The 21,750-nt window shown below is 40.3% G+C and overlaps 1 protein-coding gene across 7 annotated transcripts in view; it reads left to right on the forward strand.

Moving 5' to 3' along the window:
• Window positions 1-21,544, forward strand: part of SPATA13 (spermatogenesis associated 13) — a 146,287-nt gene extending 124,743 nt beyond the window's left edge. For all 7 annotated transcript variants that reach the window (XM_021530636.3, XM_021530641.3, XM_021530637.3 and 4 more), the window contains 9 exons: window positions 3,591-3,727; window positions 4,303-4,482; window positions 5,514-5,699; window positions 7,759-7,938; window positions 8,553-8,785; window positions 10,971-11,100; window positions 11,642-12,014; window positions 16,266-16,340; window positions 17,556-21,544. In XM_021530636.3, coding sequence (XP_021386311.2) covers window positions 3,591-3,727; window positions 4,303-4,482; window positions 5,514-5,699; window positions 7,759-7,938; window positions 8,553-8,785; window positions 10,971-11,100; window positions 11,642-12,014; window positions 16,266-16,340; window positions 17,556-17,737 — 1,676 coding nt within the window. In that variant the 3' untranslated portion in view covers window positions 17,738-21,544. The remainder of the gene's footprint in view (window positions 1-3,590; window positions 3,728-4,302; window positions 4,483-5,513; window positions 5,700-7,758; window positions 7,939-8,552; window positions 8,786-10,970; window positions 11,101-11,641; window positions 12,015-16,265; window positions 16,341-17,555) is intronic.
• Window positions 21,545-21,750: the final 206 nt, after the last annotated feature.

The following is a 21,750-nucleotide window of genomic DNA, read 5'->3' on the forward strand; positions in this document are numbered from 1 at the left end:
TGGCAGTTGAACTGTTTTTCCCCAATGGGCAGGGGTTTGACATGGCAAAGATCTTGTGATCTGACTGATTAAAAGTGCAACATTTTCACTTGCAAGTCCCAGGATCATCAGCACTTCAGTGTTGTCAGTGTCACTTTTGTTTGCCAGCTTGCTTTTTTTTAATGGTTTATGCCAAGAAAAATGTTGTGTATGAAGATCTTGTGTAGTAGCTTGTTTTTATTGTGCTATCCAACTAGAGTCCTTGCAGCAAGAAATAATAGGGGCATTTGAGAGATTCAGAAAATTATTTCTGTCAGTCTCCTGTGGAGTGCAGTACAAATAGGATTTTGCAGGAAGACAGCATTAATATTTCAGGGTGATGTTTGGCCTTTCCTTCTATGTCTGAGGCAGTACTGGGAAAACCATGTGATTTTAGTGGGTGTTGAGAAGTTGCTATATTATATACAGAAATGCATCCAGGGTTTTGTGAACACATCCCTGGAGGAGGCAGTCCCCAGTTACAGGACAGGCTCAGCTGAGCAACAGTTTTCAGGTAAAGAAGAAGAGAAAATGTCTCCCTACTCCCTGTTTTCCTGTGAGCAGTCTGCTGCAGCCTTAACACTTGTGCTGCTTGTGCCCTAAAAATGATTCAGTGTTTGCTTGTGAAGCAAGAGAAATTGTGCAAAAAATACCTTAATTGTTTACTTCTTCTTGAACTTCAGCTGGTATAGTATGACAAAGATAGACCGATACTGTGAGCAGTGTTGTAATACAAGGAACTCCCAACTCCCATCCACATCATCTCTCCCTCTGGATTGCAGTCATTTGAATATAGATTGGAATCGCGTTTAGCTGCTTTAATGAAAAACAAATGTACTCCCTAGCTTGCTGTGTTTGCGATGTTCAGGCTCTGTGGGAGCGGTCTGGGCGGCTGCAGGCGCAGCGCGGCCAGGGCCAGGCAGCCAGGTTTTTGTTTCTTTTCTGGAACTTCCTCCCTAAGGGCACCCCATGATGTCAGAGAGCCGAGCTTGCGGCAGCCAGGCTGAGCGCTGAGTGCGCTGCTGGCAGCTCCCAGCCGGGCTCGGCCTGGGAGGCACTGCCGGGAGCTGAAGGCAGCTGGCAGCCTGTTCCTCTGAGCTGCGGGCAGCTCGGAGCCTCTTGTGATCCTCCACCAGCCCTGTAGGACTGAGCATCTTCACCTGTGAGAGGTCTGACGGCAGCATGGTAGCCAGGGGGGCAATGGCACGTTTTTGGAGTCTGGAGAGCCTTCAGATGGGTACGTGTGAGTAGAACATGCTCGCTCTTGCTTTTTTTACGATGATTTTTGGTCGAGCTGGTAAACAGTGGCAGTCAGGGAGGGTCTGACCAATGACACTGTCATCATCCACGGGAACCTGCAGTACTGGTGAAAAGCTGCTAGGAGATCAGCATCAATCCCAGGCTGTCTTAAGTTTTTTGCATCCCGTTGGTGCAACTGGGAAAGCACACCTCTCCCTCTGGTATTTCTGTCTGTATACAATAGAGGAAGAGATGCAGAATGCAAGATTTCATTTAATTCTACCCAACAAAGTCAATGTAAGCTTGTTGATTTGGTACAGAGTAACAAACAGCTTTCTGTCCCAAAATTGTAGTTCTTGTTTGTCTGGAGTCAAATGAATTAGGTTATTTTGATGTGCCATTATTACTGGAACAACCCCACAGGCTGTATGGATAGTGCAGTGGCAATGTGTAAAGGATCACTGGGATTAATTTTTTGGATGTTGCTGTATAAGATAAAAATTGATTCAATGAAATATTTATTTGCAGATTTTTTAAATAAATAATTTTCAGTAAGTTTTGGAAGATGTATTTTAAAAGTTTATGAGTGCTCAGATTAATGAGTTTGTAGGGGAAAAAAAAAGTCTTGATTTTTTAAAAAGGGGTTCTGCATCCTTCCTGCTTAGGCAGATTATACTGTTAAGGTGAATGTCTATTTAAAATACTAGGGAGTAGACCAGAATGGCTAAATAGCCATGTTCTGTTGTATCAAGACTATGCCATATTTTTCCAATTTTTTTGGAAAGAATCTTGCAAGTTTTTTAGTGAATCTGTGTGGTGGTCTGCTTTGATCTCTCTGGCAAATTAATGCTCAGATGAGTGAAGATGCTAGTGATGGTATGTGTGCCCTGAGGAGGGGGATTGCAGTATTTCTCCCTATAAGGTAAATAGCAGATAGCAGCAGAGTGCCTGGTGGAAGTAGGTGCATGGAATAAAGCCAGGAGTTGTCTCCTTGTGACTCTTACCTATCCAGAACCCAGAGCTCAGCAGACAGGCAGTGCCCAGGTCTGAAGCAGAGTAGAGAAGAGGCAGTGTCAGGATCCTACTGCTTGGCCTTGCTGCTTGTTGCAATTGGCAGGTTCAATAATTCTGCTTAAATGTCCCTTCCCAGGCACTCAGGAGAAAGACTTGCTCTGTTGACTTTGTGGCAACTTAGCTTGGGCACACTAACCTTTAGCATAGAGGTTCAGTGCTAGCAACCTATTCTGAATTTGACTTTTTACTTTTTAATGCATTTTGAGCACTGTATGATCTTCAGACTGTAGTTCCCAGCTTGGGCTTGCCATAAGAATAAATCTTTAGGAATAAATTAACAAGGACCAGAGAGTGCACTCAAGCACGGGGCCACTGGTCATGAATGCTTCTTGATCCCGGATGGTTTGAACATTACAAGTGGGCAAACCCACTTGGATAGGGTCCAGCATTGAGCAGTGTGGGTGTCAGTCAGTCAGACTTGTTCCTGAGGTTAGCCCCCAGTTCTCTTCCTCTGCCAGTGTGGAGGTGATCGCCAAAAGGATTTGTCACCCACTGGTGTAACCCAAATGGGTTTTATAGGTCTGTACAGTAACAATGTTTTTCTTGGTTTATGTGGCTGTGTAGTAAGATAAAGCCCATTTTAGTCCTGACCTCTCTTTCCATACAAAGCTGCCTCTTTGGTCAGAAAATGTACAACTGTCAAACCAAGAAATTGTTGTGATTTGGGACAATTTTAGGACAGGTTTTTTGTAGGGCCATTCCACCGTGCCCAGTCTGGGCTCCGTGTCCCCTTGAGCCTTGCTGCTGCCAGAGTCTTCCCAGTGCATGGGAGAGGTGGCAGCAACCAGTGCAGAGCTGGGGCTGCACGTGGGCTGCCCACCCCTCTCACGGGTGGGTGGGCACAGAACCATTGGTCTTTATGTCCCTGCAGGGGATGTGAAAGTGTGAGGCCACCTGGCCTGGGGTGGCAGTGTCCCCACTGACGGCTGGGGGCTGCTGGGGCTCTCACATCTCCTGCCTGGAAAGTGGCATCGGGGCTTTCCTTCTGATACAGGTAAAAAATAAGTAAGGAAATGTAGTTCTGTGTTTTTTTGTCTACAAAAGTTTTATCAGCTGCTAAATGAGAAATTCTAAAAATGAGTAAAACGTATTTAATGACGGAAAGGTGGTTTTCCTTTGAGCTCTGCTGCTTTCCACTGCTGCTGTTACTGTTTTATTCATGACAACAAAGGCAATTTCTCAGCAATTCCTCTTGCATTGTTGTCTTTCTTTGAATCATAAGAATGATGGAGCAAACAGCTGTTGCACTTTTGTTTTAGTTGCTGCAGATGGTGGGACTGAATCTTCAGCCTTAGTGGATGACAATGGCAGTGAGGAAGATTACAGCTACGAGGAGCTCTGCCAAGCTGCTCCCAGGTACCTGCAGCCCGGAGGGGAACAGCTAGCAATTAATGAGGTAATGTCCGGGGCTTTGCGTTGCTGGAATGATGGCACAGGGAGGGCAGAACAGGGATGGGGGATGTGGAGGGATGTTTTCCACAGTCTGAGATTTCATAGTCTTAAAAAATTCAGTGGCAGTAGCTAGTTTATTTGGGAGGTGTTTTTGTTTGCTCAGTGGTGAATACCTTTTTGTGGGTAGAACTTTGTTTTGTTCACTCTTTTACTGGCATTATTGTGGCTATTGCATTTTTTCAGTAAATTGTGATACCTTCTGTAATCTCTCCTAGTGTTTCTTCCACTATAGGAAGGGATTGAGGCAAAGGGGACAGTTTGAATGGATTTAATTTTCTCTCTGGGTTTTAAACCATCACAGACTGTACCTGTTACCCTATGCAACTGCTCTGAAGCATGATTCTAATTGTTTGCATAAATGAGAATAGGCATAGATTTCTGAAAATCTGAACTTTTAGTTTTATCCTGTAACAGGAGTAATGTAGGCAATCTAGTGACCTATATTGATCTCTTTGTAGATTATAAACACTTCATAGTTTATCTTCTGTGCTTCACAATCTCATTTTCTTCCCATCTTAGCTGATAAGTGATGGCACCATCGTCTATGCAGAGGCTCTCTGGGACCATGTCACTATGGATGATCAAGAGCTGGGCTTCAAAGCTGGAGATGTCATTAGAGTTCTAGAAGCTTCCAACAAAGACTGGTGGTGGGGAAGGAATGAGGACAAGGAGGCGTGGTTTCCAGCTAGCTTTGTCAGGGTGAGTAACTATTTCGCTTTTTGCTTTTGCACCATTGCAAGATTCCTAGCAGAGTGCAACATTCATGGCATTACATTTCATACCTGATCCTCAGTATATAGCTGAACATCAGTGGTGTAACCCCTAAGAAGTTCACAAGGAAAAAAGCAGTAGAGAATTGCACCCTAAGATCCCTTAGCTCCTCTGACAACTTTTACTCTGTCTTCTTCATTTGATCCCTTTGTAACCAAAGGAATTTCTCAAACAGAGATTACAAGTGCATGAAGCTCAACCAGAAAGTCATCAGTGCATAGAGGACACAACACTTCTCATAAAGGCAGAGGAGAGCTATGCTGCAGAGATTTCTTGGTAAAATAGGGCTTAATTTATTATCAAGGACATTGTGTTGAAATCTGGTTTACAGTCTGAGCTCCACAGTCAGAACTCACCCAGATTAATGTCAGTATAACTCTCAGAGGGTAAAAAATTGAAGTATGTTTTAGAAAATAGTTTGAACTGCCTTTTGAGAACCTGTAGTGAAATGTGGGTCACACTGCATGAAGTACACAAAGCGTAGCATCAGGTGGTTCCTCCCTTTCCCCTTCCTAATATGTAGACAACCTGGGCAGTCAGACAGAAATCAGAAAAGGAGGTGCTGCTATCTTCATCATACAGATGTGGCACAGGGAAACTATTCAAAAGTGGTTGAGTGTCTATTTTTGTAATTTTTATTCCTATGCTAACCTGGCCAAACACATTAACTATTAGTAAGGGTCAGAAATAAGCTGAACTCTGATAAGTACATAGACAGCACAGCGTAGTCTCTCTCCAATACAATAAGTAGAAAGTCATGTATTTAACCAGACAGAAATCTCAACACTTTATTTGAATATGCAGTGAGTACAATGAGATAAATCCTCTTGTGATGCCCCCTCTGTAAGATGAGAGCGTGTCTGTATCCACTCTTTAGTATAAAAAGTTTGTAACAGTTTTACCACATATTGTAAAACTTTCTGCTCTCACTCTAATTGCTTTGTTTGTTCTGGCCGCAGCTGCGAGTGAATCAGGAAGAAGTGCCAGAAAACTGTAGTAATATCCAGGATGAAGAACAAGATTCAGATATTAACAAACATCGCCAGAAAATAGCTGAAAACAGGGATCAGATGAGAACCAACGTTATACAGGAAATTATGAAAACAGAACGCGTCTATATCAAGCATCTCAAGGACATCTGTGAGGTACATGGCTTAACCTGAGGACGTTCTGCTGACCTAATGAGAACAAATAATTCCATATAAGTTGAGAGCTACAGTGGTTTTTTATATGTAAATACTCCCAATTGCACTTCTGATGCTGTCAGTCAGATTCTTAATTTCCTCTTACAGCTTTCCTCTCTGATGACTGCCATGAGCCATTGCTTCCTTTCTTTTAAAAAACTTCCATTTTTGACAGTGAAAAAGTGCCTCTCTGACTGCTATTTCCATAATTAATGAGAGAAGGAAGTCCAGTCTATTTAGAGCTTTTTGCCACTGTATAGAAAACTTTGAATAGCTGTAATAAAATAATTTATAGTTCAGTGACAAAACTTCTTGGAAGTAACTTGGAAAGAGTATTTTTAAAGTGGTGTTTCTCTCTGTTTTCTCAAGTGAGGAGATTTTTAATGGATGTTTAGGAGTTGTGAAGAAATCTAAGGGTGTTTTAGAACTGCCTTGCTTGTTTGAACCATAAAATGGGGGTGGTTTTCTGCTTTTTTTCTCAATATTTGTTGGAAGGTCACACTTTGGCAAGAAGCTTCTTAATACTTTTCACTGAAGTTTGCCTTTTCTGATGTGAGTTGTGATGCATTTGATCTGTATTTGACTTGTCTTTGTGGTTTGCATCTGGAATGCTGTTAAGCAACCTTCAAAAATATTCTTTGTAGCCTTAGTTTGTAGGTCTGTCCTTGCATCTGTCATGCTGCCATCCTTTAGTCCACCACTTAACACTAGATTATTTCATTCACAACGAAGTAGACAAGGCAGTAGTAGGTTTTTATTTGTTTTGGTTTTTTGGTGGTTTTTTTTTTCCATTTTTAGATCAGGTCTTTTTCTTGAAGAGGAAAAAAAAAGGAGAGAAAGGACAAAAATTGGTTACTAACTGGCTAATTTTGAAACGTTAAATGTAAATTTTATCATTTATATTCATTATTTACTTAAGCCTGTAAGATTGACTGTGTGCATGAAAGACCAGGTAAGAATTTGTACTTAGCTCTGCTATGCTGCTGCCATGGCTAGCTGAGTTCTAGGACATGACTCTCATATTTTACTGACCTGTTAAGACTTTGGCACATAATAATTAATTTTCTCTAATACATATATCCTATACCTGTTTTTTAATATCTGGAAAGCATCTGAGTTTAGTACAAGAGAGCAAGCACACATAAGAGAAGCAATGGGCCACCCTCAACATGTGGGGTAGAGATAGTCTGCTGTCCTCAGAGTGAACCTGTGGGGTGGTGCAAGTAGGACATAAGGCTGAAAATACATTCAAGTAAGATGAAGCCAGAAAAGCTACACAGATAGTAACCCAAATTTGCAAACTCAGCCCTCGAATGAATCACTCAGGCTGGTTGTAGCCAGGATCATGAAGCTAGAGTATACCCATAAAACATGTTTTACATTCAAGAAGTGTCTGCAATCCACATTACAGGAGCCGCACAGGAATTAGCTTTCCATGTTGGTGCAGTAGGAAATGCGGTAGCTGGCTTGCAGCGTATCCATTGCACAGCTCTCAGAGCAGATGGCTGTGGAGGAGACAGGAATATTTCTAACACTGCCAGCAACAGTCAGTGTTGCTTCCTGGTGAACCTCACCAGAGCAACTGCAAGGCTATTTCAGCTCCCAGAGCTGTTTGCGGGAGGCCTGCCTGCCAGCAGCCAAATGGAGGAGCCTGGCAGATCGCCCCTATCACATCAGTTAACCTTTGCACCCCCTGAACCCTGGTGCCAAAACTGCTGTCAGACTGTCAGCACAGCAGCTGTTCTGCATGTCCAGTCCCTGCAACGTGTTCACAACAGGAAGATGTGAGTGGGCTTTACACTAGTTCATTTGGTGCACCCTGGGACGGGCTGGACCCCAAAAATCCACATGTGAACATCTCAGATGCAAATCTGAACTTGTGTTTCTGTACGTGTGTGGCAGGGAAACCACTCCCTTGCCTGGAGACCCCAGGGGTCTTGCCAGCTCAAATGATTTTGTTCATTTTTGGGATACCTGTCTCACATCCTCAGACTAAGGAGTGCTTTTTATTTGATTTCAGGGTTACATTCGGCAGTGTCGCAAACATACAGGAATGTTCACCACAGCTCAGTTAAGCACCATTTTTGGAAATATTGAAGATATTTACAAGTTCCAAAGGAAGTTTCTGAAGGATCTTGAGAAACAGTACAACAAAGAGGAACCTCATCTAAGTGAAATAGGGTCATGTTTTCTTCAACATGTAGGTTGAAAAAGTTGTTTCTATTTATGAAATTAACAAAATACTAAAATAAAAAGCCAAGTTACCATATTAGGAGGGGATTTTACTAACAAGTGTTTCTTAAATAATAAACTGGCAGCATTTTAGAATGTAAAGTATCTTGCAATTAATTAAATATTTGTTTTAGATTTCTCCTCATTTTAAGCAATCATGTAATTTTATAAACAGTTTTAAGTTTCCTTGTCAAAACTCTAATGATAGCAGGTTGCAGTGATCTCATATTCAGCATGCAAAAACTTCATACAGACATTAAGGTAGGTAGTGGGGAGATAGGCTGTGAGTTCTTGATAGAAACTTGCTAAGCCTATTGCTGTCTTCCTCAAATAAAAATACTTCTTAGAGTGGGTTTGATTATCCTGACTCGAGAAGAGACCTTTATTTCTATGTTCTGACAAAGAAGGGTACATAGTTATGACAGCTACAAAGTAGGTTTCTGCATATTTCAAGGCTGATCAGCCTGGAAGCAATATAGAAAATCGAGTATTTAATTATATATAATAGATATTACAAAAATAGCTTTTCTCTTTTATAGACAAATACTTAAGTAAAGTTGTACCTATTTTTTTTTTTGATAGCAAGAAGGCTTTGCTATTTATTCAGAGTATTGTAACAATCATCCCAGTGCCTGCATTGAACTCTCCAGACTGATGAAGCAGGGCAAATACCGCCACTTCTTTGAGGCCTGTCGCTTGCTTCAGCAGATGATTGACATTGCCATTGATGGTTTTCTTCTCACGCCTGTTCAGAAAATCTGCAAATATCCTTTGCAGCTTGCAGAATTGCTCAAATACACCACTCAGGAGCACAGGTGAGAGAACTAATAACAATTTCTATAATATTACTAACACCTAATTACTCAAGTTTTCTGGGTGACACAGCAGTGAAGCTTTTGATCAGGAACAAAACTGCCACGGACCACGATAAATAGGGCTTCTTGGAACCATCACAATCAGTCACAAAAACAGTATCTGAAAGTGCAGCACAGGGGACTGAGAGGATGCAAGACACAATGAGGAACAAGTCAAAGAGGGAGAAGGAGAAGAAGATGGTGTTTAAACAGGATGCAGGGAGGGATTTGTAATTCAGAGTGTCAAAAGAAGTCAAAGAGAAAGAAATACAAAGAGGAAGAGGGGAAGATTCATAAAAGTTATGGATGTAAGAAAAGGTGAAAGAGCCTTAGAAAATAACCACAATCTGAATAAGTTCGGAGATAATTTGTTTTAAAGACTTTGTAGTAATAAACATTACCTTTATTTGTAGTAAAGTCCAGATACTAGATTTTCAGCTGGCATAAATTAAAATTGAAGTCATAAAAAGGCAGATAGCCTTTCTGGTATACCTCTGCACTGCTTCAATCTTTTACTAAATTAAGATTTTATCTATAAGTGTCTTTTTATCTTGTATAATTTCAAGCAAGTATTCCATTGTGACCCCTGTGCTCAAAGTCCAAATGAAGCCTGAGGCAATGCATCGTTGGTCAAAGTCAGTACTTTAACCTTGAGAAAGCTCCTCTTGGAGACCACTGGATTTTTGCCAGGGGCAAAATACGAGGTGTGTAAAGCACTCGCATTTAGTGCAATAGAGGCATGTGAAATGCCTCTGTTCAGTTCTGTGGCTACCTGGGAAGTACTGTAATAAGAATTACTAACTAGAGTTTCTCTTTCACTGCTGCTAATTATAGAAAGGTTATCCTGTGATCTATTAAACCTGCAGATAAAGTGACATCGAGGTCTCACCACCTTCCTCCCATCGTACTTATTTTCCTCCTGTGTGGTACAGCATCCAGAGATGCCTTCAATCACAGAGAGGCACCCACTGTGCAGAGATGCTCACGAACAGGCAGATCTACATCCACACAGAGTCTTGGGAAAGCTCCAGCCAGCTAGGGGTTTTGGTAGCATTCTGTTTTCATAAAAAATTTGAAGTTCCAATATGCACAGCCTGCTGTGAAGGCTACAGGTTGTGTAGCAAGTGTGGAATAAATACCAACAGAGAAAAAAGGAACTGAGATAAGGAAGGGCAAGTGTAGCAGCATGGATATCATGTGGTCACCCTGTGGGACATCTCCCTGACGTTAGTAGGATCCTGTTATTGATAATCTCACTGATAAAAGAGGAAAAGCAGCTGCTCTGCTGGGACTCCTTAAGCAAGAAATATGTCTCTTCCCATTTCTCTTCTGAGAAACTCCAATTGACAAAGGTGAAGGAGAGATGGATGCTATTCAGAGGAGAAAAAAAGCCTGCCTGCAAACTTGGGAGATTCATAGGCATGAAGGAGGGGAGCAGAGCATTGCAGGAAAGACAGGAGGATTGGCCTGAGTTAAGTGCATTAGTTCCGAAACAGGAGGAGGCAGGTGACCATCATTACTCTCACGCATTTGTTCCTTAGAAATTGAATGCTTTCTTCATATTGTCTCCTTTAATTCCTCTCTCTGGTACCCATTTTCTTGAGTTCCTCTCACCCTGTGTGGGATTGATTTTATTTTTTTTCCTGTCCACCTAGCATCTCTCCATTTGTGTTCATTGACCCAGTCATTTGGAACAAGAAGGAGAAAATACAGTTGTTAGACAGAATTAAAAGAATGCTCTTCCCAAAAAAATCCCACTAAAATCTCACTTAAATACACAGTCCTTTGGTGAATTACAGCCACCACCGATGTCAGTGGAAGTTTTACCATTGTTTTCAGTACAGACAGTATTGCAGTTCATTAATCAATCTCTTCTGCCTCCTTCCACCAATCTAATAATTTGCTCCTAGACAAACCTAGCAGTACAGCAGCACTGAATTGTACAGACTACTATGTGGGGTTTGGAATAGTGGGAATCCTTTTTTTAAATAAAGTAAAAGTTCCTCTATTTTAAGTACCTGAGTAGAGGGGTGAGTGGATAATGTGGGCTAATACTGCAGGCACTGTGGTTGCATCATTTTCATGGTTTGTGATTGCATCATGTTTATTGTATAAGTGATCCTTGAAATGTGCTCACATTTCCCAGTGATTATAGCAACATAAAAGCTGCATATGAGGCCATGAAGAATGTGGCATGCCTGATCAATGAGCGAAAACGGAGACTAGAAAGCATAGACAAGATTGCCCGTTGGCAAGTCTCTATCGTAGACTGGGAGGTGAGTGTCAGCCTGTGCCTTCCCTGAGCAAAGGTACTGTGTACAATACTTGATGTCCCCTGCAGGAGTCTTTCTGCGTAGGTGGTTGTTTATGGTATCTACTTTTCTAGTGGTCATTGCTCAGTTAAAAGTCCAGTTGCTTCATTTACAATATTTCTGTTACTGATTAGCCTTGTTTATAGTTCAGGAAGAGCAGTATGTATTAACATGGACACTTGCCTTTGAGACGAGGTGGCAAAATGGAGCTTTTAAAAATGTTGAATCTCATTTGGAAGTTTGGTAGTTCTGTCAGAATGGGAACCTATTTCACTGACTTAAATGTTTCCCTCTGTTTATGCAGCAATAAAGTAGAGCAGAACCACATTGATTGATTTACCTCTATGATATTATTGACATTGTGTGACATTTTCAAATCTAAAAATAAAAATACAAGAAAAGTGAGTGAACGTAAGACTTGATTATGCAGTGAGACTGGTTAGACACATAGTGAGATCTTAAAATATTGTTTACTTACTACATATCTATATATCTGTCTTCCTAGGGACCAGATGTATTAGCCAGAAGCTCTGAACTGATCCACTCAGGAGAACTGACCAAAATATCAAAACAAGGCAAAAGCCAGCAGAGGACTTTCTTCCTTTTTGACCATCAGCTTGTGTTCTGTAAGAAGGACTTGCTGAGAAGGGACATCTTGTATTACAAGGATCGTATTGACATGGACGAGACAGAAATTGTGGACACTGAAGATGGGAGAGACAAAGATTTTAACATCAGTGTCAAGAATGCTTTTAAGATAATAAACAGAGCAACAGAAGAGGTTCATTTGTTCTGTGCAAAAAAACAGGAGGATAAAAAGAAATGGATGGAGGCATGTGAAAATGAAAGGAGAAGAGTTCGAGAAGACAAGGAAATGGGTGAGTGAAACAATTTCTAAATGGTTAAAAGAAACTTGCTTTTGCATTTCTTTGTTTTGTACAGATGTGCACTCTTGTCTTCTTGAGCTGGTGTCCCTTTCTTACCTGACATGATGTTTAGCTGTGTAAGTGAAGCCTGTTCAGGTATGTTTGCCCTTTCATTGTGGGCCAAAGGTCCAGGGCAGGTAGCATCACCCATATGATTCTGGTGCATGATGGAGCAGAATGAAAGATGAGATATGACAAGATGCAATTCACAAAGACCGATCAATAGTAAAAATCCGTCTAAAATCCTAGCACTTTTGTATGAATGATTGGTCAAAAATATCTGTTCATAAAAGACATTTTTTACAAAGCCAAGGGGCAATAATTGTAGATTTATACTGTTTGCTATAGTAACACCTCCTGTGTCCAGGAGGCCCATGTTGTATGGTGTCGTTTACTACAGACCCAGCAATAGCACCACTGGGCAGTGAGTGCTCTGGTACTGGCACAGAGCAGTGAGTGAGCAGGAATAAAGGTAGTAAATCCTAGGACCTATTTTAGACCTGCAGCTTGTGGGGCACTCCAAGGAGAGTGTGTCTTCTGTGTCAATGTATAGTTAGGATTGCTTTTTTGGTTTTGCATTGTTTCATGTGTCCTTTAAGATCAGTGACAAAAGCTCCAGCAAAATTTCATTGGCAAAACATATACAAAGAAAGCAAAACTAATTTTTAAATTAGCAACACTAATTTAAAAACAGAAAACTCTTTTTAGTGTTTCTAAAATGTCATGTTAGTGTATCTGTGTCTGTTAGCTGCATGAGAACTCCTTTTCAATAACATTTTTGAGGCTAAGGCTTTGGAGTGACATCAGGTTAACACTGGAAGTGCAGTGAAGTGGATGATACAATTCAAAAATTATTAAAACTTAAACAAGATGCCAGACCTTATATTCCATGATCATGTAAAACACGTGGTCAGAATAATAGGAAGACAGGAATAACCCTTACATTACAAATGTAACCCTTTTGATCTTAGTGGCTTTCTCTTGTTTGATACTGTTGTAGGTATGACAAAAATAACGCCTCTTCCATATGTATTTTAGATAGTCCATAAGCAGAAGAAAATCCTTAAAAGCTTGCCAATTCATTCTCAATTTAAAACCAGTTTTAACCCTTCCACATTGCACCAACAGTTGCAATTAATCCCAGTCATCTTGAGTCTAGAGTAAACAATGAAGGAGCCACAGCTAAACTTCCCTCAGACTTTGCAAACCCGACCCTTCTCCAGTGGTGAATGTCACAGTGTGACATTACAGTCAGTGTTGGTGGGCACAATGCTGATGGCTTTCGTGCCTTGCTCTATCACCTTGTGCTCACACGAGTGGGAGGTAGCTGTTTTCCCTAATTCACCTATACAGAACTGTAAAATAGTTGATATTGCCAAAGGGTGAAGGTGATCAGAGGGTAATAGAGCAATGCTGAGGATCTGATCATAACTGTCCACACAGTCCCTCTTACAACAAAGTTACAGAATGACTCCACTCCAGTATACAATGTGAACCATAATACAGTGACATGGAAGGATGCTACTGAGTAAAAACAGCTCCTGCACTTTTGTGAGCAAGACTGAGGTAAAGAAGATACAAAGTGAACAAGTGAATGCTTCCATTCCCATCCTTTCTAAGAAGAAGCATTCTTGAGCTCTGCTCTGCTGCAGTGGGGTCTGATGGTGGAGTGCCGTGACAGTCCTTGAAGAAGCTGTCCTGAAAAGGACTGCCCAGGGGCACAGGCACGTCTCCCAGCCCGGCTAGTGAATTTCCAGCTCTTTGTGAGGTGAGACAGAGAAAGAGACTTTGGGCGCCGTATGGCGTTCCACAGAGAAAGCCTTTATTAAGTGCAGGGCACTCTGTGAAGGAGGCCAGTGACAGCCAGTTCCCCAAGCACAGAGAGAACGGGTTATTTATAAGAGAAAGCAGGGTGGGGAAAACACAGGAACAAATCGGGTGCAACTTTGGAGGTGGGGCGACGGAAGCCGAACCAATAGGTAACAACAACATGTTAACATGCGTGGAGCAAGGCACTTTGGGTGGGAGTATTTCTCACCCTAACTTGAAGTCGGTGGCTTAAGGAGTGGCTCTCCAAGGGAGGGTTGCAACCCTTTCACCAGTGGGCCTTTAGGCTACAACACTGCACTGCCTCGAGGGTGGTTATTTTATGGAGCACTGGGAAAGTACGTTGAGCAAGTTAGATGCTGGCTGTCAAGAAGCTCCTGAGGCTCTGCCCTGGGCAGCCACAGGTCTGTCACAGGTGTTACCATTCCTCCTAAGTGACGTTGCTGCAGAAATCCCCAAGCAGAGGAAACTGCAAAGGTGTAGCAGCTACAGCCCTAAAATATTTATTCTGCTGGGACCTCATGAAAATCGACCTATGATATTCCGAAGAGTAACCATTCAACAGTGGCAGTGGCACTGGCAGTGAGATTTGTCATAAAAGCACTAACCCTTGCTTTGGGGCTGGGTCAAAAATTCCCATGGTTGCTGAGTGCAAGAGCTGCACAAGGAGGGTCCATTGTGCTTGATGCTCTTCGGGCACAGTGCAATATAGTGGGGGAAAAACCCAAACCAGTTAAAAAGAGAAACTGTATGTTTGATAATGGCACATAGGCACATGCAGTCTTCTCTGCCCATGTAACATCCAGCCTTCTGTAAAGTTGCTTTTCAAGTATTGCAACTCACTATTCTGATGTTCCTGTTTTGGGGCAGGTATGATGAACCAGAGGAAAGGTAGCTAAGTTGTAATAGCTAATGTCTATCTGGTCTTGTGAGCCACAGTGGCTTGGATGTTTTCTCCATTAACCAGAAGACTGTTTCTTTTCTAAAATTTATTCTTTTTTTGGCATAATTGGACATTTCCTTTAGCCAAAACCAATGGAAAAATGCCACTATTCTCAACCTCAGGTTTAAATTTGTCTTGTTGATTTTGTAAGCTATCTTTCTGGACTATACACAAAGCCTCTAATCTGACCACTCAGAGAACAAATAATACTCTTTCAATTCAGAGCTGCAAATGACATTTTACTTCTATTTTCAAAGACACTTTGGTGTGAGTCATTGTCTCTCAAACCATATCTAGCTTTTCTTAGCTTTTATGAATATATGAGAGAAAAGACCACAGCCAGAAAATGCTTCTTCAAACCACTAACAGTAACCCTAAGAAAGTGGTCTGATCTCTCTTGATGAAATTGCTTTCATTTTTAAGAATCTGTTTCCTTGTTTCTATAAAGGAAAAAAAAAAAAAAAAAAAAAAAAAGCCCTGCAGAATAAATAAAATATTGCTGCCCAAAAATTGTGGATGTTTTAAGTTAATAGGCTGATTTGTAACAAATTCTTCATAAGTTCAGGATAAAAAAGGGAGTTTTAAAAGTATAGGGAAGTGAGGGAAGATGCAAAATGGAACTGAAGCAGACACTTCATTCTGGCTTTGAACCACAGCTTCTGTACTCTTTCTGTGCATATTTGTCAAATGCAGCCTTATGCACAGCATGAAATGAAACAGCATGTGCACCCATTTGTCACCTTGTGCAAGTGTGACATTTCCATGTATCTCAACTGTGGTGTGCACAGGGAGAGGAAACTGGAGTGCCTCTATCTGGGTTCCAGACAGCACCAGTCTCTGATGCCACCGTCTAGCAGATGTCTGTCATATCTGTAGTCACCACAGCTCAGCCATACACCTGTCAATTATAGTAAATAGCGTAGGGTTGCCCATGTGCCTCATGTAAGTTACACAAGTGTGTATGAGAAACCCAAGTGAGGGATCCAGCCCCAGAAATATGCAGCCAAAACCACATCACAGCCTACTTCTGCCAGATTTTGTGATACTCTCCTCTGAGTGAAGGTGAAGATACCCAAATTTGTACTAGCAGTGACTCCAGTCTGTCACCCAGGTTAGCTCAGAGTGAGTGAAAAACAAAAGGATTCTGAATTTGTGATCTATTACTTGATGACTTGTAGATTTCAGAAATTTTAATTCATACTTTTTTTTTTAATCTCTTGTTATCTGGATTTATCTGTCATTATCCCAGTGGAAAACCCTCTTTAAGTTCATATAACAATATAAAACATACTTCTAAAAACTTCAGGTGTATTGCTACTGAGATTTACCAAAAATTGTTTAAGATACAGTTTACTTTCTTGTTTTAATTTAATACAATCAAGTATTAGATACAGTATTTATGTACTAGTGCCCTAATTTACATTTTGATGTAGGTATGGAAATCTCAGAAAACCAGAAGAAACAAGCCATGCAGAATGCCCATAAGTCAAGGCAAGGAAAAATTAAAGGTGGGTGTTCAGAATTGCATTACCTTCTTACTGTGTTCCATTGATCTTTTCATTAGGAAATAGCACAGTCTGGCTGTGGCTGAGTTCTTCAGTCTTTTAAAAACATTTTTTGTGGCTTACATGGAGCCAAATAATTGTAATTAACCTGTATTTTAATGTTAAATTCCAATATATCTGTAAATTGTCTACTAAATCATCTGCCTGAGCTTCTTCAAACAGACAAGTCAGTATTCTGTATATTAGAGAAGAGACTCAAGAGGTAAGGCAAGGTGTTTATTTTTAAGGTTGTGAGGAGCTGAATGCACAGGTTAAATTAGAAATTAGTGTTATAATTTCTTCCCTTGCTTTTACTGAAAGAGCTTGTTCTTCTTTATCAATTCAGTGTCTTCTTTAAAATGTCCTAAAGTTCTTTTTGCAAGCCACATTATTATATTATTAGCAATAACAGTCAAAATGGCTTCTTCTGGCATCCCTCTAGAAGGAAGGATGGACTAGAAGCTTGTTTGTCAGGAAATTACTTTTTTATTAATTTCTTCTCTCAGAAAATAATCCAAACAGAAATAAAAAAACACAACAGATTTTCTCCTTTTCCATGTTAAAGTCAAACTCGGGTAAATCTCTAGTGTGTTAAAAGTAAAATAAGATTTAATTGTTAGTTTAGGAGGGAAGGAGTTAATGTCTGCTCCCTGGCATTAATATTCTTAAAGCATTTTCTGTTAATTAATAGATAACCCTACAACCTGTCTGGATTTTCAGGGGAGTGGTTAAAGTTTGTGATTAGGAGATTCTGTTCAGAATGCACAAAGCTCCAAGTCTTAAGAACATTAACCCAGAAAAATGTATTTCAAATGGAAGAAATAACATTCTTGTTTGGTAGCAGTATTTTACCCAGCTTTACTCTGAGAGTGGACTGAAGTACTAGTATCTCCTGTTTGAAGTCATTCCTTTGAAATACCAAGATTTACTTGTGCAAACAATATAGTCCAGCTGTGTGAAAGTGCTACTTTTTTTTTGGTAATTCTCTTATATTATTTTTACTGGTACTGTTGTCTTCTTAAGCCAAATCAATGCAGCAATTAAAAAGTCAAACATCAGAAAAGGTGACCCTTAGTAGTTCTGCTATTCAAGATCACAGCAAAATTCATCATGTCCCCTGGCTCTGTGCTTAAATTTCCCTTTCTGACTCAGGTGCTTTCTCCAACTGTTCTTCTGCAGGTGTGAGCTATAATGGGTGTCCCATGCCTCCTCCACACCAAACCCTTCATCCCCTTCACCAGCGACACATCACTGTGCCTACCAGTGTCCCGCAGCAGCAGGTCTTTGCCCTGGCAGAACCCAAGCGGAAGCCATCCCTCTTCTGGCATACCTTCAACAAACTCACTCCCTTTAAAAAGTGAGGGGCCAAGGACCTGGAAGGACATCAGCACAGAGGGAGACTCACTCCAGAGGAGGACCTTGGAGACACAGTCAAGCTTACTTGAGCTCAGCAAATCTCCTGTTTCAGAGGCAGAACCTTGGGTTCCCTTGAGCCAGGAATGCAGCCTTTGATAAAAAAGAAGTTTGTCAGGGCTGCTCTGAAGTCCATGTTGCCAAGTGTCAGCGTTGCTGATGAAGAGCAGTCTCTCTTCTGACAAAGACAACTTGCTGTTACTCAGAAACAGCAGTATTTGATACCTGTTTCTTAGTTATGTTGAAGTAGTGATGGAATCATGCAGGTCATTGTAACATTTCATTTTTCTTAACTTTATATTGACGGCCAAATTTTGGATAGGGAGTAATTTTTCTGTAGGGATGTATCAGGAAGGAGTCTTAAGAGAATTTTCTCCTTCCTTCTGGAGCACTGAGCACAGATCACCCGTTAAAATCAGGTGGAGATATCCCATGCAATTAACCAGCTATTGCAGAATTGAGTGGACCCTAATCCTTCCTGTCTTTTTTCTATTACATTGCCAAACAGCAGGAGAACATCCCACAAGGCCTTACCATATTCCAGATTGGAACAGGGAAATTTTATTCTGTCCTATAGAAACATGAACAGAGTGTGAAATGGATTGTAAAGATATGTGCATTTATTGCACACAGATGGAAGCAAGAGGAGCCCAGGGCATCTCAGATTGATTAATTTCAGTCAGAGCAGATGCATGCATGTATGCTCTTCAATATAGAGCTTTCACATTGCTTTTTCACACATTTCTTCACCTGGGAGACTCTTCTTTGTATTTTCCAATATGTTTATTTCTCTGTGTAAAAAATACATTTTTATTTTCTCACAGAGATAATGTGAATGTACAAAATCAGAGTTGAGACAGTACATGGTGACTGTGTGGCTGGCTATGTTACATAGATATCATGCTTTTTATTCATATAGCTGGACTTAGAGAATGAATAAATTGTAATGTAAATATATTGAAGTGGTCTGGATCCATGCTTCTTGTACACATTCAATTGACAATGGGTTTTGACCTATAACTTCTTCAAAAATAAAGAGAAATCCTTACTGGAAGGGACAGAGAAATCGTGTGGACCAGAGACAAATTTTTGTCTGGGTGTCATCAGTCCCCATTGGAAGAGGAAGAACCTGAGTTGATTAAGGTCAGTTCTGGCCAACATATGCAATCCATGATTTCCATTCCTTCAATTCTTCTGTGGGTGGCATGAAGTTGATCTGGGAGAATAACTTCTAAAATGGCACCAGGAAGAAAGAGGATCTTGATATTTGTCACACTCACAGTTTCTGCTTGCTTGCTCTCATCAAGGATGACAAGACCGCTGGGAATATGGAAGGAAATGAAGACTCAGTACGTTTCAGAACTGATTTGCTATGAATGTCTTTACAATACTTTATCCTATGCTGCTGATTTAGGGGCATTACCTGATGATTAGGGTAGATCTAAGGGTATTCTTTTGACAATGGGCACAATCAGCTTTCTCATGGATCTGTAATACATGAAAAACAAACAAGGGGCTAAATGCCAGGCATTTAAACAACAATGTAAAAAGCCTTATTTAAAGATGTATTTGTTTCTACTACTATTGTTACCTCCATATTTTTATTTATCATCAGTGTTGTGAAGCCCACTAGTAACTAGGTTTTGTGATTTCATAACTTTGTGGCCACTTCTGCAAAGCCCAGGTTTGTGGGTTTGATTTTAAATTACATCTTTTTGACAACTGTACATTTCAAATGCCTTGTGTATATAGCTCAGCAATAAGGCAAAGTCTGGTACGCTCAGCCAAATTGTGCCCTGCATAGTAAATTTCATTGCTTGTGCTTTCCCATAGCAATGGGAAATGACCTAAACTAGTTAAGAACTGCAAGTGCACACTGACATTTGTAGTGATCCAGCTGAAAGAAAATGCACAGGGAAGTCAGTGAAAAAAGCTACTTGTATATTTCTCTTGATGTTTAAGCCAGCCATTGCTGCTCAGATTTTTTAAATAGATAATTTTAAATGCTCAATTTAAACACAAGGAGCAGACTTCCAAATGCAGGCATGGATGCACACCCTTCCCCTCAAATTAGTAAGCCTTCTGCATTTCTTACATACCCAGTTTTGTGGGTACTTGCCATGTTCAGGCCTGTAAACCAATGAGATGCATGCACAGCTTGAGTGAATATGATGTTTTTTGTAATCACATATTGAAAGACTTTTTCTAAGTGCACAAGAAGGCTGCAGTTGGATTGTAGTGCTCACCCAGAAACTTTGCCAGCTGGCCAGAAGACATTAAGAGATCCACACTTACATATGTTTCTTCACTGAAACGTACTTCCTTCCAGCACTCAGTTCTGTGGGGTGCTGGAAAAAAAAAGGTTTGGGGATCTTATTTCTGACATGTCAGTGCCCATGAAGGCTCTTCCCATGTATTAGTGCTGGTGCCTTAGCCCTAAAAATGAACAAAAATGTTTTCATGTGGTTTTGGATGCAGCAAGTTTTTTCTCAAGAAGTGAATTTCAGAGAGATAAAAAGAAAATATTTCATGGTGCAGATTACTCAGGACAGTTTTACATATAGCATCCTTCATATAGATATGGTTGTTTTGTAATACTCTCTCTGTCTTTACAATATGACCTTGCTACAGATTTAAGATTGAATATAGTAAGACAGGCCAAATTTATACTATGCCATAGTCTTTAAAAATTATAGTGAAATGAAAACACACAATTATATTCTACAATTAAGACAAATACTTACTCAGGAGTCAAAGCGTCGCTTCAGAGTCTGTGCGAAGGAGTTGCAAATAAAATGTAGAAGTTTGAATTCTAGCAACTCTTGCCCCGATTCTCCTTGTGGTGACAAAACTTAATATATAGCAGAAAGCTGTGATGGCAGCATCTGTTCCTTTCCACTTGCATGCTTTAAGTTACTATAAAAAATTCTAGGGCAACTACTAAGAACATTTGTGCCTCATTTTGATAAAGCCCAGCCGGAGCCTTCCTGATGGCCTGCTGAGCAGATAACCTCAGACTTTTTCCATGAGATGCAGTAAAATATAATTGTCCTCAAATGTGTTCCCACTGAGTTAGGAAATGCCAAACCATAATTGCATCCAACTCAGAGCATTTGATGTATAAAATAATAAGATTGTTTTACAAGTGGCTCTTGCCATGCTAAATTTCACATTGAATTTTAGTGGTCAGTGTAAGAACTGAGTTCAAAGACAGACTTCTCAAATGTTCCATATTTTAGTTGTCTTTTGGGAATAATTATATCACAGTTTTGGAGCCAAAGTTCTTTAGCCATAACTAACACAGTACCTTTCTCTGACTGCCTTTCTGCTTTTTTTTCTATATGTGTGGCATTTGTATGTAGCAGATGCCTTCTAAACGATCTCTAATTTAAAACTCTGTTGTAAATACTAGGGATAACTTTGCATATATATTTTATTTTGGTAAGTGTTTTGTAACATTATACCTTCCATACCGTGCTTTGTGCATCTCACCCCGTGTGTGCTGTTACACATGTTGTAAATGAAGTGTCCTGGCGGCGGAGCAGAGGAATTGGCTGTTGACGGCTGAAGTACAATGTATAGGACAGCAGTAGCTTGATGTTCATTTATTCTGGAGTAATTGCATTGCAAGGTTTATTTACTCTTTGAATGCTGTTTGTCAAATGAGTCTATTTTCTGGAAATGAGTACAGACATACATTCCTATTATTTTTCTCTTATTGTACATGGTTGAATTAAATAATATACAAAGCTGAAGTTCTTGATCTATGTCTTATAAAACTTTATGTGCAGTTTTAAAATTGTTGTGCTTTTTTTTTAATTGTCTACAAAATCTCCTTTGTGATGCAAAAATGTATCAACTGTCATATTTCTTCTAGTATTTTAAAGAAAAAAGTCGCACCGTCCTCTCTTGTTTTCCTAGTAACAGCTTCAGTACTTCCCAGCACAAGTTCATTTAAACA

Source organism: Lonchura striata, chromosome 2, assembly GCF_046129695.1.
Source record: "Lonchura striata isolate bLonStr1 chromosome 2, bLonStr1.mat, whole genome shotgun sequence".
Classification (NCBI taxonomy): domain Eukaryota; kingdom Metazoa; phylum Chordata; class Aves; order Passeriformes; family Estrildidae; genus Lonchura; species Lonchura striata.